Genomic DNA, 16,713 nt, shown 5'->3' with positions numbered 1-16,713 from the left:
TCTACCTGCTCGTACATGTTTTCCGGATTACTTTGCCCATTCTCCTTCTGAATATTTACGACACGATTAGTCCGTGATTTCGAGATTTACGAGTCAGCCATAAGTGTAGGCACTTCATCCGACCGTATGTAGAAACATGGACAATGTATTTTTATGATTAGCGGGGCGCGGGAAGTACCGTAATGTGTTGATTCGTTGAAACATACTTGAGAATACTACTTGTCGGCCAATAAACAACCGCAATTGGTTTCATGGAAACGGATTTATTAATATACGTCATAACGCTATCTCGGTAAAGTCGCAAGGATTGTAACTACGTAGTTTTTACTATGCAATAACTAATAACAAAACGATTTGAAATATCTATATTTTGCCGCATCTACCGTTTACAGGACTGATCAGGATTTCACAGATGAACATATCGTTGATGTGTACAGAGCAAATATTTAACAACACTATCGCGTTATGTAAAACGGCGCGAAAACGTTTTTCAAACAAATCGACTATAAACCGGATTGTGTGCACACAATAAGACAATATCGATCGCTAATCGTCGGGATTTCGAGGCACGAAAGCTGATCGAATCGGATCCCATCGGTTTCGGCCGACCATTCGAAAGGTTGAAAGTATTATGCCCAACTTTATCGGAGATTTAAAACGTTTATCGTCGAAACAACGCGTTAGATTGTTTTGCGATGTTAATTGTTTATTCGCGATAACCAGACCAATATAAACGTTCGATGCGTTAAGACGCGATAAATCACTTATCGCGTACAGGTAAACGCAGATAATGAAATCAACGCTTCCTTGCCGTGTTTTAAAATTGAACTAGAATCTGAAATCTCTGCGATCTCTTTCTTGTAAAAATTCTAACACGATTACCAGGTATACTATTATATTTCTCCGAAATACGATTTTCTCATTCGATAACGTAATCTTGTTAACCTCAATCGCATTATACGTACATACATAGTTTATAGATCGTCACGTGACGAGATGCAATTCAGGAATGAAACGAAATTTGGAAACAGTCTGGTGAAAGAAAATGAAAGTAAAAGGGGCTGGATGATTTAATGGAAAGGGTGGAGTGGAGGTTCGCGCCGACCCCTCTCGTATTTAGTAAAAAAAAAAAAAAGGAAAAAGGAACGATTAAAAGAAGAAAAAGGAAAATGAATTTCCCTTCCTCTACCAGTTGCCACTCGCTAATAGGCGCTCGTTAATATTGCGAGTGCCACTCTTGAATATCGAGGAGAGGTTCCTACTACCGTCCCTCCCTTTTTTCAGCATTTCACCATCCTAACTCCCACATCCTTTTGCCCTGTTGCTCGGTCTCGTTTCAGTGAGCGTGGCGGGCAGTTTCTCTTTTTCGCCTGCCGCAACGCGAGCGTTCGTTGGATTAAGGCATAATGAAATTACGAGGGTCACGTCATTTTATAAAACGATCGTTAAGCGTCGAGAGTGTTCGCTTGTCGTGGCTCTCGTCGAAATGACACCGCATTGAAAACGATCGATCGAAATCTCTGGCGAAAGAGCTCGGAGCGAGGAAGAGGAGGCGAAGGAGGAGGGAACGAGGCGAGAAGTGGAGAGAGGGGACGAAATTTCCGTAGAGGAAAAGAAGAGAAAAAGAAAGGGATAAGTGGAATTTTATGTATAACAGAAGCATGCTAATAAATCGGATCCGGTTGTAAAGTCGATTATTAATTTAATTCGGACATTTTAACGAAATATATTGGAATACCCTTAAATATCAGAGCCAAAACGCTGTGCATTGACACAGGTTGTTATGGATGCTCCGTCATAAGCGCATACGAAATTTTATGAACACGCGCGCCTGTTAACATTCCATGTGCCAAAATTCATTATAATTTATTGATACGTCAAATATATCCGCCAGTCTCGCTCGTTCGTTGCTCTTCATAATAACGAGGAAGCCACCAGCGTGTATGTGTGTATACGTTGGTGGATGTATGTTTCAGTTTTCCTTTCGTTTTATTTTCAATCGTTCATATGCCGTTTCGCGCATCGTGGCCGACTGTGTCGATTTTTCACGATTCCGTCAATGAGCGTGAGAGGTCGCCAAAATAGGCCATCCACATGTAGCCGCATTCGTAAATACACTCGTAACGATATAATTGGCCGCGTCGGCGGCGTGCATTCGTTATACATATGTATATCTGGCGTCGACACGACGCAATTATTCTCAAACTTTTATTAATATTTTCCGACATTATCGAATATAGCGTGTTCTCGCCTAAAACGAATCACCTAAATATTTCTTTCTTTAGAGAAATTCAAATGAAAATCACATTAATTTTCTCCTCTTTCGAGTAACGCATTAGGAACAGTTTATCAATACAATGACAAACTGTCTGATATTTGTGGTATTATAGTAAACAAGTTTTGTTTACATGCATAATACATATGTTGTCTTTCGTCATCGTTGAAGTTTGTGATTTCAATGGAAATAGATGTCATGTTTAACCTTTAGTTATACGTGTCAAAGGTTATTTCAAGGTCGCGGTATTACATATCTCCAAGTAAAATTTAATGCAACAGCTGCAACATAGAAGAAAAGGCAGTACATATATACTTATATGTATATATATATTAAAAATATCGGTAGTTTTGAAAGCTCCAAAAATGATAACCTTGGAACAAAAATATGTTTTTGTATTGTATTTGTCCCTCGATATCATTTAAATTGCATATGAAATATTTTTTTATTTGGTCGAACGAGATACATATTTACATGGTCCATTTTAAGTTAAACACTATAAACCATCTAACCAGAAAGCTCGTCGAAACGCAGACTCGTTCGTTCGAGAATTAACCTATAGATCTGCCGCATTGTAATCTCTTAATACGCCGTATCGATGTTCGCACAGTTTCATGAGATAGAATATGTATATACGAGCAATTTCATTTGCAACAAGAAATAAATTTTTCATAAATTTCCCTACACATTTTTTCCTTCTCTTTATGTAGTAGCGTTTAGAGAAAAATAATAAGCATAATACATAGCATCCCTTTGTAATGCGATAAGATCGATAACCGGTGTTCCTTTCGACGCGAATAAATCTACGACGATATCCTAGAACAGAAAATAGTTGAGAAGTATATATAGTGTATTGAAATTGTATATATACACATAGGTATGAAATTGTATATATACATATATATATAAATATATATATAGGTGGGGCCGCGACGTCCAGTAATTCGACGAAACTTTTTCACGGAGGGATAACACCTTCGTTGCACTTGTCAACGAAACGGTTGGGCTACCAGGAACGATATCATCGAATGGACCTCCGGCTGCTCGTTGTCGCGGCTAGGAACAAGAGGATTTTTCGGAGTCTGGGAGCGAAAGGCGTTGGTATTAATTGGCTGGACTAGTCCGTGTGGAGTGGGCTGACTATGCGAGTGGCGCACTACTACCAATATCGCAACTATCACCACTACTAGCGCACGACAATCACCGAGCAACGCTATTCTCTGCGTTCGAACGTTTTTCGTGGTCCGTGCCACGGAAATGTTCGTTCATTTGGTGACCGTCCCTGCCTTCTCTTTCTTCTTTCTTCCGCGACCCCTGGGGTCGTACCCTCTTCCTTCTTCGACCCCTACCCATAGTGCGGAACTCGAGGAGACCAGCGGGAGTATAGGCCGTGCTCGCTTGTAGCCGTGTCTATACACACGTATACTGGCGCGTAGAAAGGCATAATAAAGGTTGGGGAAACAGTCCGCGCGGACTTAACGAACGGCTGTCAGCGCATTCCATATGGAAGCCAGTTGGTCGGAGTTACTGCGCTCTTCCGGCAGGATTGGCCTTTTTCGTTCTCGATTACGCCTCTTTATTCGCCCACTGGGCGTCGCTTCGCATTTTTCTGCGCTCAGGTTGGTTGCTGTGGTTGGCTCGCGTCTCTTATAGGCCGACACGGTGCTTTTTCATCGTGCAAACGTAGAGAAAGTCCGCGCGGACAAACCGAGGCCGAGGTTAAGACGCCTTGGCAATCAAGTAGAACCTCGGGCAAGCAGGGGCGGTTATGGGTGGTTATCGGAAGGGGGTGCACCAGCCGCACCGGTATAGAGAAAGAGAGGATGTACGAAGGCGGCCATATTTAGAGAAGGAAATCAGTGAAGAGCATTTCGCGCCGTGTACCGTGTTCGACCGTCTGTCCTTGTTTGGCAGGCGATACACTCCATCCCCCTTTCCTTTTCTTTCATCTTCGTCCCTCCACTATCGGTGTCCCTCGTTCCTTCTTTACGCGTCTCAACATACCGCTGTGTCTGCGCCCGTTGAATTTTGACGGATGAAAAGTAACCGAGGTCGTCAGAAGCGGCCGAGGTTTCTTCTCGCCAATAGGGAATTATGGTTTTGCGGCAGCGAAGGCGTCTCGACGATCATCGGCACGCTAAAAGACGAATCGAAACGTTGTTCCTCACCGCGAGAGGAGAGTTGCGCGCTCTCAATCTCGCTCTTTCTTCCTCTTTTTCCTTCTGTTCCTCTTTCACCGAGACTGTCCTTTTAGCACGCGCGTTACCCTTGGTACTTTACGCACTCCAAAGAACTCGTCGCTCCGTATCTCTCGTCTCGACGATCAGTTTTTATGGAAGGGAGAGAACAGTTCGCGGTGTTTGTTATTAACCAGTGCATAGGACCGCAACGTAGCAGCAACTCGAAGAACTTTACCGTTCCTGACGTCGTAAATAGACCGCCGCATCGGAAAACTATTGTCGCGTCTTTGATTCTACGGTGAAACAGAAGCGTGCTTCATGATTTTCCATAGGTTATAGATGGAGTTGACAGTTTTCCCGTGACGTAGCGTTACGCCTGTATGTATACATATATATTTCAATACCGTGTATTCGTAAACCTTCGAAAGATCACCCTTCTTGCTAGCCACAGTCCCAACGGGCTCATGTCGTATATGTACGTATGCGCGAGAGTCTGTATCTGTATACGTAATTCGTAGCGAGTGTCCAATGGCGTAGAAAAGATTGGGCACGACGTTTCATCAAATTAAAGTTTGCGCTGTATCGAGATCGTAGATATTTGTCGAGGCTCGCTCGATCGAGCATCAACTTAATACGAATTTGTGCCTCTAATTCGGCAGAAAATCGCTAAACCGTTTATATTTCGTGATATATCGAATTTTCTCTCGTCTAATAAAACCTTTATCACATACAAATTTCATTGAAATCGATTTTCACATATGTACCTTCGATATCGACACATAAATAGTCGCGTCATGGTCGCTACATCTGTCGTCGACGCGTATAGAGTTATTTCTACGCTATTGTCTTTCGAGTTGGCGTAGTCAGTGGAGAAGGAACGAGCCACTTCTAAACGCGTAAACGCTCGCTGCACGCGTCAATCGTATATACGCGTATAATCGCGTACCTTGGATCCGAGCGATCATTCGAGCTAGGCAGCCTGAAGCTTTTCAAGCAGTTTTTTGCAGTCGTCGACGACGGCGCTGCTGTGTAGTCGACTGGTGTGGTGTCGTCGACGGGCGCGAAGCGTTGCTCGAAGCTCAAGAGCTTTTTCTGCATCGCGCCTTCACGGTATGTAATGTCATTTCTCCTCGCCTCGGTGCCGTGACGAAAACACTCCTTCTGATTTCTCCCGTCGTTTCTCCCCTTTCTCCTTTTTTCTTTTTTTTTTAATATCGTACCCGTAGCCAGGCCTTTTTTATTTTGCACTTACCGTAATGTCGGAGTCGGAGCGTTCCCTGTTTTAAGAGGTTACCTCGCGAAAGAACGCGCGGTTTTTTCGATTTCAGCCGTATGCTATTTGACCGTGTTCGCGTATATGTATGAACCGCGGTCGCGTTTATCGTTGTTGCGGTTGTTTGACAAAGGGAAATGATTAAAGCACGATAAAAAGAGGAAAAAAGGAGTACGATAATATATTAAAAAGTTATAGTCTGTTTCTCGTTCTTGTCGTTGCCCCCTCCTTTTTTCCATTTTCGTTTTCCTTTGTCCCATTCGCCGACGGAAAACGGGAACGCAGGTGGAGCGTGGACGATAAAAAGCATTTTCTACGAGCCAAAGGAACACCCTTTTTCGTCGCTTTTTCCCCACTTCCGTACATACTGTGTATATACGCGCGTTATCGACACGCGGCAGAAATTATTTTTTGCCCCGGTTTTATCGACCGAGCCGCCTTTGTTCCGTACGAACGCCTTCAGATAGGATTCTAATGACTTTTCATATATCAAATCCGAGCAGTAGGCAAGGCGGGTCCAAAGATCCCAGGGTGATCATGAAACTTTTCCGTTTAACAGTAGCAAGCGGACGCGACCTAACCCGTGCGGTTGCGCCGGGTGATAAAACTTTCCGCTTGATCTATTGCCGCTTCGGCAATTAATTCTCGCGCTCGCGGCCAGCTGATATCAGTATGCTGGTGTGTCGGTTATCAGGAAGCGTGGAAATAGTGACGGCCACATCGGATCGCGGCGTTATAGGTGTTTTCGCGGAAAATCATTTTTTGATCGTTTTCCAAACACACGCCGCAGCTATTGCCAATGTATACGTATAAATTTCAAAACTGACCGATCTTCGTTAAAGTTTTTATCCGAAACGTTGTGCATATACGCGAACTATCGAAATGGACGAATGATCACAGGTTTGTAGAGTAAATCGGAATCAAAGTTAAACCATTCACGGTCAGAATCTTACTACAAGAGCAAGCTCGAACAACTTAATCTTTCTGTATTTAAGGGTCAGATATTTCCCATGCGACAATAATCTGTTTTATTAAGGTATGATTTTTGAAATCCACGTCGGTCAAATTTTATCCTTACGATCGCTTAAATTTTAATTTCAATGTTATTAGTGATACGAGAACATGTTTCAACAAATGTAGGTATTATCTAGCGAAAAAATATCATTTTTACGTATTATATTCACGTGGCAGCTTATATCCGAAAAAAGCATGCGACATTAAATCCATCGTACCATTCATCTTAAGAAGTAAATGTTTTCTCGGAGATTGATGCGTTATTGCTCCATGCCCATTTAAAACAATGCCCAGTCGGACCGCTGGTCAAATTTACTTAACCATCCGAATTACATGTCCGATCGGTCGGCGTCGTCAATTAGTCAAATTGCTCGAATAAATATCATTTCGATTAAAGTTTGCCGTGGACGCCGAAGCCGGGGCCAAAATTGGCCCGTTTCATAAACCGACCTGACAATGATCGGTTTATTCGGCCGCTGATAATTATCCAGGTAACAAAACAGCGTCGATTACGCGCAGGAGATCGAACCAACCTCATACCGTATCCCCGTCCACTTTCCAGTCGAAAAAGGTGATCGTTAAGAAGAGTGGTCGGTCGAAGTGTATATGTATACATATCTACGTATATAGGTTGCAGAGTGGCGTATAGAGCGAAATGCTTTTGCCGGATATCGAGCGGACGTGTACCCAGCGCGTAGCGATTGATGGCCGAGCCAATTGGCAGCCGGGCACTTGGCAAGAATGATGCAATTAACCAATAAACACGTTTTCCAACCGGGCAACTGCACGTACACGGCAGGGAGCAAGCGTATACAGTCGGACAAACTCGTACAGGACACATGCGTTTCTGTCGTGGACGTGGTCGTCGTCGAGAAGTCACGTTCCACGTCCACGTCAGACATTCCACGATTATCTGCCATCCGTGATCGCATTCCCGCTTTGTCTTCGATCCTGTCGCGATAATTCGCTCGACATGCGATTCACTGAAATCGAACGTTGTGCCACCGAATCTAAATAAACCGGTTCGCATTCGCTTCCCGTATGTACTTACGGTTTGTCCAGGTGAAACTTTCTTCGCCTTTCATTGACAGTTTTCGTTTCCGTGATATTTCTTTTTAAATGCTGATTTTAAAGGTAGAAGGGTTATGGGCTAGGTATACTTCTATACGTGTTCGGTCTAACGAGCACGTTTCGTTTTAATATTCGAAAGGTGTTTGCGTGAGTAGGTAACATTGGAAGGAACGTTGTATTATACACACGGATACACGTAGATACGCGTGGAAAGGCTGTTTTTCTTCGGCGAATCGATAGAGATTCGCATGCACGGGACGCGTTACGCTGGTAATCGTGTAATCTTTCGATCACGCTAGAATTATCACGTATGTACCGTGGCAATCGATTCGACGTACGCCGATCAATTTCGCCCCCGACGAACCCACCGAACAATAGACCGATGTAAATAAATACACCGCGTGAACGGAGAAATTCTGTCGGCATTAATAAACCATGCGTTGACAAACATTCGCGTTAAACAAACTATAAACATCGATGATCCTAAATATTCGTCATCCTCATTGATAAACGCGAGTCCAACCGCGTGACTGTTTAAATAGGCACACGGATCGAATCGTCCCGAGACTGATATCGTAACTAAAAGAGGCGAACACGATGCGATTTGATTGTGATTTCATTCTAAATGATAATAATAACGATAATAATATTAAGCTCTACCCATTCACACAATGGATTTATTATACATTAGTTTCGAAATCGTCTTTATAGATTAGGATTATAGTCAACGTTATTAAAATGTATTGTACGAGTGTTTTATCGTAAGAATCTCGACAAACAACAGCACGATGGATTAAAAGAGAATTTCACTAAAGTTTTAGGAAAGGACGGCACAGTTCATTCTAAAATATCCGATCACGTGTCTTTAAGCATTTTCATACCGCGATTTTCACAAACAGCTTAAGAAATACCTAAGTGGAATTTTCTAAGATTCTATCTCTACCTAAATTATCCTATTACCTTTTTACCTGAAAATTCCTTACGCTGTTGGTTTAGGACAGGATGTATATATGTTTAACAATATACCATTTTTTTTCAAAGCTATGTATAAGATCTGTAGATTACATGACAATGTTAAGAGCTTTGTAACTTTGAATCAATTTTTCCTATCTACAAATAAAATATACCATGCAAATAATATATATTTCAAATATTAAAATACAAAAATATAAAATACGAAATAGATTCTAAAGGATCTTAAACAAAGAGCGAAAGAGAAGAAAGATCAATGAAATAACAGATGACGAAAGGCGTGAGAGGATAAAACAGCTATGAGGCTCTATCACGAAGCACCGACGAAATAAGTGCAGAAAAAGGGAGAAGAGATGGTCGTTAAAATGTTCGGTAAATACGATGAAATGGGAAATGTTTGAGAAAACGTCACACATTCGTCAAAACCGACATCGTAAAATGCGGCGTTAACTCGGTTTTGTTTGCGAGAGAAGGCAACCGGTTTTTACTCGCGATCTGTCGCGGCTCGCATTACATCGCGAACATTCCAAAACACGAAGTAAAAGCGTAGGAGGTTGTGAAGAAGGGTGGGAAAAAGTGCGATCCATAGCTTTTAATGGTACGCCCGCGTAATATTCGGGCGAGAACCGTCCTATTTTTGTCGCTGGATTATCCGGTTAAACGTGTCGTCGATATGTCAGAAGATAGGAATTTCGTATCGAGCGTTCTAGTTCGATGACAAGCGATGACGTGTTTCTTTCCAGCTTTCGCGCCGAGTCGAATTATGCGGCACAGATTTCTGTATCCTGTACCGCCAAACGAAACGATCTCGTGCTGTATGACTTCACAAAACGCTCGTGGATATTAACCAATTAAACCAGAAAACGACCGAATTAATCCTATATCGGTAATTATGCGTTTGCTTAATCGGCGTACAAGTGATTTTCTAACATGGAAATCGACGTTTAAAAGCCTTTTTTGTTTCGCTATCGATCGAGAGTAAATTAATCTTCGGCAGAGTCGGTTTGATCGCCGTCTAATTTTACTGACGCTAGATTAATTAGCTGTGAAATTTTAATTAAACGTTCAATTGCAGTGTGAACGAACACAAGAACGTTTGTAAAAAAAAACTTCATGTATCGAATGTTAAAGAAATTTGTAAAACGATTGGAGAAAGAATTAGAGAAAGTGTTAGAGAATTTAACATTCTAATTATTATTATATGTAGTACATATCTCGTACATAATACAATTATTAAATCGTATTGCTCACGAGAAGTTAAAAGTATTTACGTATTAGTAGGATGATAAAATCATGATTGTAACAAAATTATTTCCTAAACCCCTTGTTTTCAATTTCTCCAAATTTGATCACACCACGAATAGATTAAAGTAATGCTCATATTTTACAATTAGAACCGCCGAACGATACGCAGCGCGATGTGGAAGTAAAGTTATTGCCGCAAGACATCGACACAGAGAAACGGTCGACAAGAAAAAAAAAAATGCACCCCCTTGTCCACAAGCACGCTGCGCAACGATTAGCTCGAATTACAGTTGCTAAAGCATGTCGCTGGGTGCACGTTGCCTGGCCACGGTATCATTAGCGGGCTCCGGTAATTTCTTCTTCCATTTGCTCTGGCGTACGCGAAATTTTCGTGACGAACATGGCTCGCGTGTCACCGCTCGTTAAAACTACTCGGTCGTCTCATCTTCTATCCGAGAAGTCTCTTTCTCCCTCTGTTTCCCTCGTGTACCCTTGTTCTTCTTTCTCCCGTTAAATAACGATAAGATTAAGCGTCACCGGGCCGAGTGCAGGAAGGGTAAAGTGATAATAATTGTTTGCAGGGAGTTGAGGCGGAAAGGTCGTCGATGGTTACCACCCTATCCAAAGGGGATGAACGTCGAGGCTTGTAACAGGGCGTGCACGCGTGTACACGTATACACGCCGACTGTAGAACACACACTGTTGAGTTGGAGTCACTGGAACGAAAAGAGGCTGTAGCGGAGTAGAGAAGGCATCGACGTGGTCGAGGGTTAGGGAGAGAGGAAGGCGGGGTGTACGACAAGTAAGAGGTCGAGGATGAAACGGACTGGCGGCGGTGAGATAGCGAGGACGAAAATGAGAGAAACTAAACGAGCGTGACGAGGATGACGGATGAGCCGAGAGCAGGCTAAACTCCAATCTGAGAGGTTCGTGGCTACAAACGGGACGAATGTAAACTAACCGAAAAGCGCGGGTCCACGGTAGAAGGTTTTGCCGATTGTACCGGAACGATGCGGTGGAAGAATAAGCAGAGAGATTCGGGGAACGAAAATAACTTTATTTGTAGCATAAAATAAGTTTTGCATATTTGGTTCCTTGTTGTTTAATGTTCGTTTTCGGTTTGAAGCTGGGATGAGACGAACGAGAAAGCCGATGGTAATTGTAGTTTGTTTGAATTCCTTTTCGATACGATTTGAAGCTAGGCGGAGAATCTTCATGCGCGTCGAGACACAAGGATAATCGTTTGAAAATAATTCTGGATGCCTGTAGGTAATTTAATTTAATAAATGCATGGGGAAGGAATCGCGGTAGCGACATTCGTTATGAAGCGATCAAATTTGCATGTAATAAAGAGGAAGGTTAACATAGGTTTTCCGGCGCGCGTTAGCAATGTTCAGCGTGTCTGGAGTAATAATTTAATACGCGCTCGGCGTAATGCAGCTACAAACTCACCGCAAGATCTACCGCGTGCAAATCTCGTTTTTGTGTAAGTAAAAATGCAAAGCGGATCGCGACGAACGGATTCCCTGTCTAGCTGAAACGTAGTATACGAAGAGCCCGTCTATGCCGCGCGCGCAACCGACCGGACCAGACGGAAAAGAGACGAACGAGCTAAGAGGCCGATTGTCGGAGGTGCAAGAGTGAGAAAGAGAGGGAACGACTGTGCGGTTGGGTGGGAACGAGTGAGACGGAAAAGACGAGCAAAGGGGAGACCACGTGGTGTCGCGGTAAGCAGTGGGAGGGCGTAGCGGACGACGGTACGGGAGAAGGAGAGGGAAGAGCTTCCCCTCGACTCTGCGGTTGATTAGTTGATACCCGTCCGTCGTTGAGGGTAGATCGTTCGGAGTTCCGTCTTACATGTGTGTGCCGTCGGGTATTCGTATTGTGTAACTCTAACGTGATTCGATACCATCTTAAGTATTATTTCCTATTCTAAACGTACACGCGTAGCGTATGTTGGCTTTCTTCGCGGTGTATATTCATTGTGAAACGAGTATCAAGTGAGTAGTGGCTGCCACGAAAAAGACGACTCGAAGAAAAAAGTGACAGTGCTTAGTGTGTGCTCTAGCTTCGACTATTCTTTTCTTGTCTTGTGTCTTCTTCCATTATTTCGTTTTTCATTGCTGACCAGTGAATAATAGTGTATACTGGCTATGACCTGGGATACCGCCGGATATACCTGAGGATAACGGAGACATATCCATTACTCCTGACAGGACTTCGTCGTGACGGGAGGAAGCAACATAACCTCTTCGAGGGCCTCTGACGATAAGATGTACCCCAGTGCCAGTATAAACGCTGCGGCAGCTGTGGCTGTGGCAGCTGCGGCACGGCACCCGGTAAGTGCTTTTATTTCTCTTTCTCGCTTGTCGAGCTTTCTTTTCTTTTTTTTTTTTTTTTCTTTGCCTCCTTCTCTTCTTACGTACTTACACGTTCGATAGGAATGACTGACACGACAATCGCGATAAAAATAAAACGGCAAAGGATTTTGAAGTATTGAGACATCTTGTATTGAGCTCACGAGGCGAAGCGTTTGGATTTTCGCGTTTAGTCGCGTCGAACCGTATGATTCGATCCGACGCTACAGACAGACACGATCAACTTTCGACGTGCTCGTGCAAATTCTTATAAAATTGTATGTTCTTACGTTCTAGGAAATAAGTTCGAAATTATTGATATGTCTGTGTAATGAGCGTGTAACTATCGTTTACGCGGTAGTAATTATCGTATTTACAATTTCCGTAAGACAATTGCACAAAGACCGTCTGCATATTGAACGATAGATTTTTCTGCCAGTCGTCAACACAATTGTTCCTTCTTTCCGCTCTGATCGTTTATCGCACGTTCTAAGTTTCTATTTATCGGGAAATTATACGCGAAATGATGAGGTCGATTAACTTGAACCGGTGACCTCGCTACATCTTGCTATCAATAGATAGTGATTAACAGCACAAAGTAACCGTGAAAACATTCAGATCCGTGGTCAGATACGATTAACCATAGTCGGTTTCCCCCCCGACATTATCGTGTATATACTTATACACCGTGGACGCATCGCTGTCGTAGCAGAAGTGCACCTACTACCAAACCGGTGAAATTAAATTTAACCTTCCTCATTACAACAAGATAGCAATTTGGATGTCGTAAAGAATAAGGTTGCGAAAATTGCATCTGGTAGTAATCAGTCATCGAATGACTGTATGCTTTTTTCTTTCTACCTGAAACTTCTTGAATAATCATTTTGTTTAATTTTTTGCATGTAAAAAGAAATACATAATGATAATGTATATTTTAATATTTTAGATTAGATTACTTTTCTTTACACTAATCATTTTTATAATTTTATGACCATTAAACAAATATATCTGACAAATGTACTACGTGAATCACTGGTGAATCATTTGACCTGAATGACAAATTATGGAACGTATTAACCAAGTGCTTTACAAATATTGAGTATCAATGTCTTATAACAAATGACGAGTTGAAATTCTTACTCATATAGAGCAAGTAAAAATTTTGAGAACTTGAATATAAAGACGTAATTTAATTTATACAGCTTCTTTTAATTTCATAGTTAAATAAATTATAAATTCTTTTTTTACCATGATATTTATATCTGATATGCTATACCTAATACTTTTTACGCACACATCAAATATATTCTTTATAATTCTTATAATAACAAAGGTAGAACATTATTTTACAAAAAATACTGCTGAGCTAGCTTAGCTTACACCATTATGATTTTCAGTCAACAAATATGTATACAGTATACAAGTGATGCGACTATTCATATTCGAAAAAAATGTCAAATAAAAATTAGACAAAGTTTAGTTCGGAGTATCCATCTCGTAATAGTTTCCTCTCGATACGTTGTGCCCCCATATTCCTATATACATACACGTATATACATACAATGTTGTCTCCACACTTCTCGCAATTCATCGTCTCGTTTCGCCACGGATATCGAGTATGCATCGTGTATCCTCACGTTCGAAAATCCTTTCAATTGTACGAGCGTACTTTCGATAAGTATCGTTCGTTGCAGCACCGGTCGGAGCGGAGCCTCTACCCATGCTAATTCGAGATACCGATATATCGACCGGTATATGGGTGCCAGGTCCATAGACTCTTTCTGCCGTCAGATGAATTCGTAGCTCATGGTCTATGGCTCCATAGCCTCCCCTTCCCTCTCCCCTCCTTTTCCCCTTCGTGCACCGGCGTTACTCAAACGGAATAAAAAAGGTAGACCTGAAAAGTACTGTCAGAACCTTTTTTCATTTTTTTGGGGGGCAGGTCGTCGGAACGGTTGCGACGGCAAGCGAGTCGCGCGCGCGTATACTCGCTCTGCCAGACGAACTCTTTCGGATCGTTAGTCGAATGAATCCGGTCCCGTATTTATTTTCTCTCGATAGTTTACCCACGTTCTGCACCCATCACCCTCTCCACTCTCTACACGCCCTTCCCTTCCGTCACTACCTCCATCACTCTCTTCCTGCAAAGTACACACACGCGGCAGGAACTCTGACTCGCGCGCGAGACGAAGTTTGCTCATGCGTCTGTGCGCTAAATACCTATGCACTCCTCTTGTGTATAAATACGCGTCCGATGGAATTGACGCGAATCTAATTTTTTCCCTTCGTTTAGTTTTTTGGACCTTTCGCTTGGATCCTGAATTCACTATATGTAGTATAGATATATATCTACTAGGTAGTATGATTGTCAGGATTGTACGTGTCTCGTGGAAGCGCCTTACGCCTCGTGCAAAAGTTATGTGTGAACTGGTATTTTGCTTACAATTTTCCACTAAAATTATGAGAAATTATGTTTGTACTTCTTTAGTAACAATTGTCGTATTAGTGAACGTCGATTTGTAGTTGTAGATTATATCAGGCATACTTTTTAAAAAAACGAGAAAGATTTCGTTCTGAAAGTAGCTCAAGTTCCTTATCTCCCGAAATATATCTCAAATTACATGTTTCGACAGTCGAACCGTGTAACTCAACTCCTTGCTGATTTTACGACAGCGCTTATACGATAATATGTATCGCATCAGCTGGTTGGAATTTTGTTTCGTTAACAGACTTTTGTTATTCTCGTCGCAAAATAAACCAAGTAGCTTAGTTCATTGAGTGAAAATGCATTGAATGGAAGACAGATATTGCGGCATTCTTAGAATTATACCTCTCATGATAAGGTCACGACCCCTGGTCAGTTTACGCGGCACTACTGTATATTGTTTCCATCTAGTTCGTTTGTTCACAAGGCTTGGTATATCTTGCGTGTTTGCGTTGCACAGCATGGGCGCGCTATATACAGACGGATAGACGGACGGTGGCGCAGAAACGGTCGAAAAACGAACGAACGAATGACTGAACTGGGCGAGCACAGTGAGGAAAAGAGATTGTGAACGAGCGTTGGGGTCGCCGACGGAATAATATTTGGCCGGCGTGCAAATTTCCATTTGGCCGTAAACAGGCCGCGAGCCGAGGCGGAAAAGCTCGTCGGGAATACGACGAAAATAAATGCGTGTATCGTGACCGCCGCCGGCCAATATCCGCAATTACATTATGTTTGCTATAGCGCGGTACCGGTAGGTCGATGTATCGACGATTACTGACCGAGTAAACGGCGGGAATCGAAGGAAGAAAAAAAAAAGAAAGGAGAGGGAAGGAAATAAATCTTGGATAAGAGGAGACGCTTCTGTCGCGTGGAATTATTTGAAAGTGCTGGAACATTTCCAATACGGTATATCGGAAGTGGAGCAGATTTGCTGCTCGCTTTAAAAGCTTGCTTTAGGTGATCCATTTTTATTCGATGTTCTATTGCACAATTGCTTTTTTATTGTCTCAATCGTATCGTAAGATATGCGTGTTATCGGACACGCTTCTCTTCGCTGTGTAACCGATTAATGATTCATAACGCGTTCGATGTGAAAGTGCGTTTAGTTGAAACTATAGACTCTATAAAATTGTATATGATTAATATAATTCCGGGCTTTGTCGTTGAAAAGAAAGCTGTCAGCTATAAAAAACAGAATTTTATAATATAGCCATTGTTCTAGAGAATTGCATACACTATAGTATACGCTACATGTAACGGTATGTCCAATGCAGAAATTCTTGATCCCTACGAAAAGGTTAGTGAAGAGTTTATGTGATGGAATGATTCATCTGTAAATATAGTGCGAATGATGCTTGAAGATCGAATGAAAAGAATCGAGTGTTTCTGTTATGATATTGATTGAGAAACGATTCTAAGAACACATATAATATGCATACTGGACATTTAGGAGCAGAGTGACGTATGGTATAGATTTTGTGCATGAATAAATCTTTAGGAAGATGGCGTGATAGGAAAGAGAGAGAATCGTTGCAGAATCATTAGAGTGTTGTGAGATAGTGTGTAAGTGCAAACATGGCTGCAATAGAATATATGTATATATTAGGTTATTCGAAAAGTTTCTTTCGTTTTATAAGGAAATAATAGACGCACAACGTTCTTTGTTTTATATTATTTTGTTTTATACGATCCATTTTGTTCTGTTGAGATAAACACCGTGACATTTTACAGACTTGGTCTATATGAAGGTGCACTGTTGTAATAAACACGTTTGCGAAAAAAAGACACTTTTTGGACAACCTAATATATATATACCTAATTGAACGTATAAATGCATA

At 41.9% G+C, this 16,713-nt stretch overlaps 1 protein-coding gene across 1 annotated transcript in view; it reads left to right on the top strand.

Moving 5' to 3' along the window:
- The first annotated feature begins 5,410 nt into the window (after positions 1–5,410).
- The window catches only part of LOC132908071 (protein groucho-like), an 86,997-nt gene continuing 75,694 nt past the window's right edge, over positions 5,411–16,713 (top strand). Inside the window, exons 1-2 of the mRNA XM_060961699.1 lie at positions 5,411–5,565; positions 10,612–12,369. Of these exons, the coding sequence (XP_060817682.1) occupies positions 12,304–12,369 (66 nt within the window). The 5' untranslated portion in view covers positions 5,411–5,565; positions 10,612–12,303. The remainder of the gene's footprint in view (positions 5,566–10,611; positions 12,370–16,713) is intronic.

The sequence above is a fragment of the Bombus pascuorum genome, chromosome 1, assembly GCF_905332965.1.
Source record: "Bombus pascuorum chromosome 1, iyBomPasc1.1, whole genome shotgun sequence".
NCBI classification, from domain to species: Eukaryota; Metazoa; Arthropoda; class Insecta; order Hymenoptera; family Apidae; genus Bombus; species Bombus pascuorum.
Note: the sequence above shows the minus strand (reverse complement) of the source record. Positions and strands in the feature narration are given on the sequence as shown.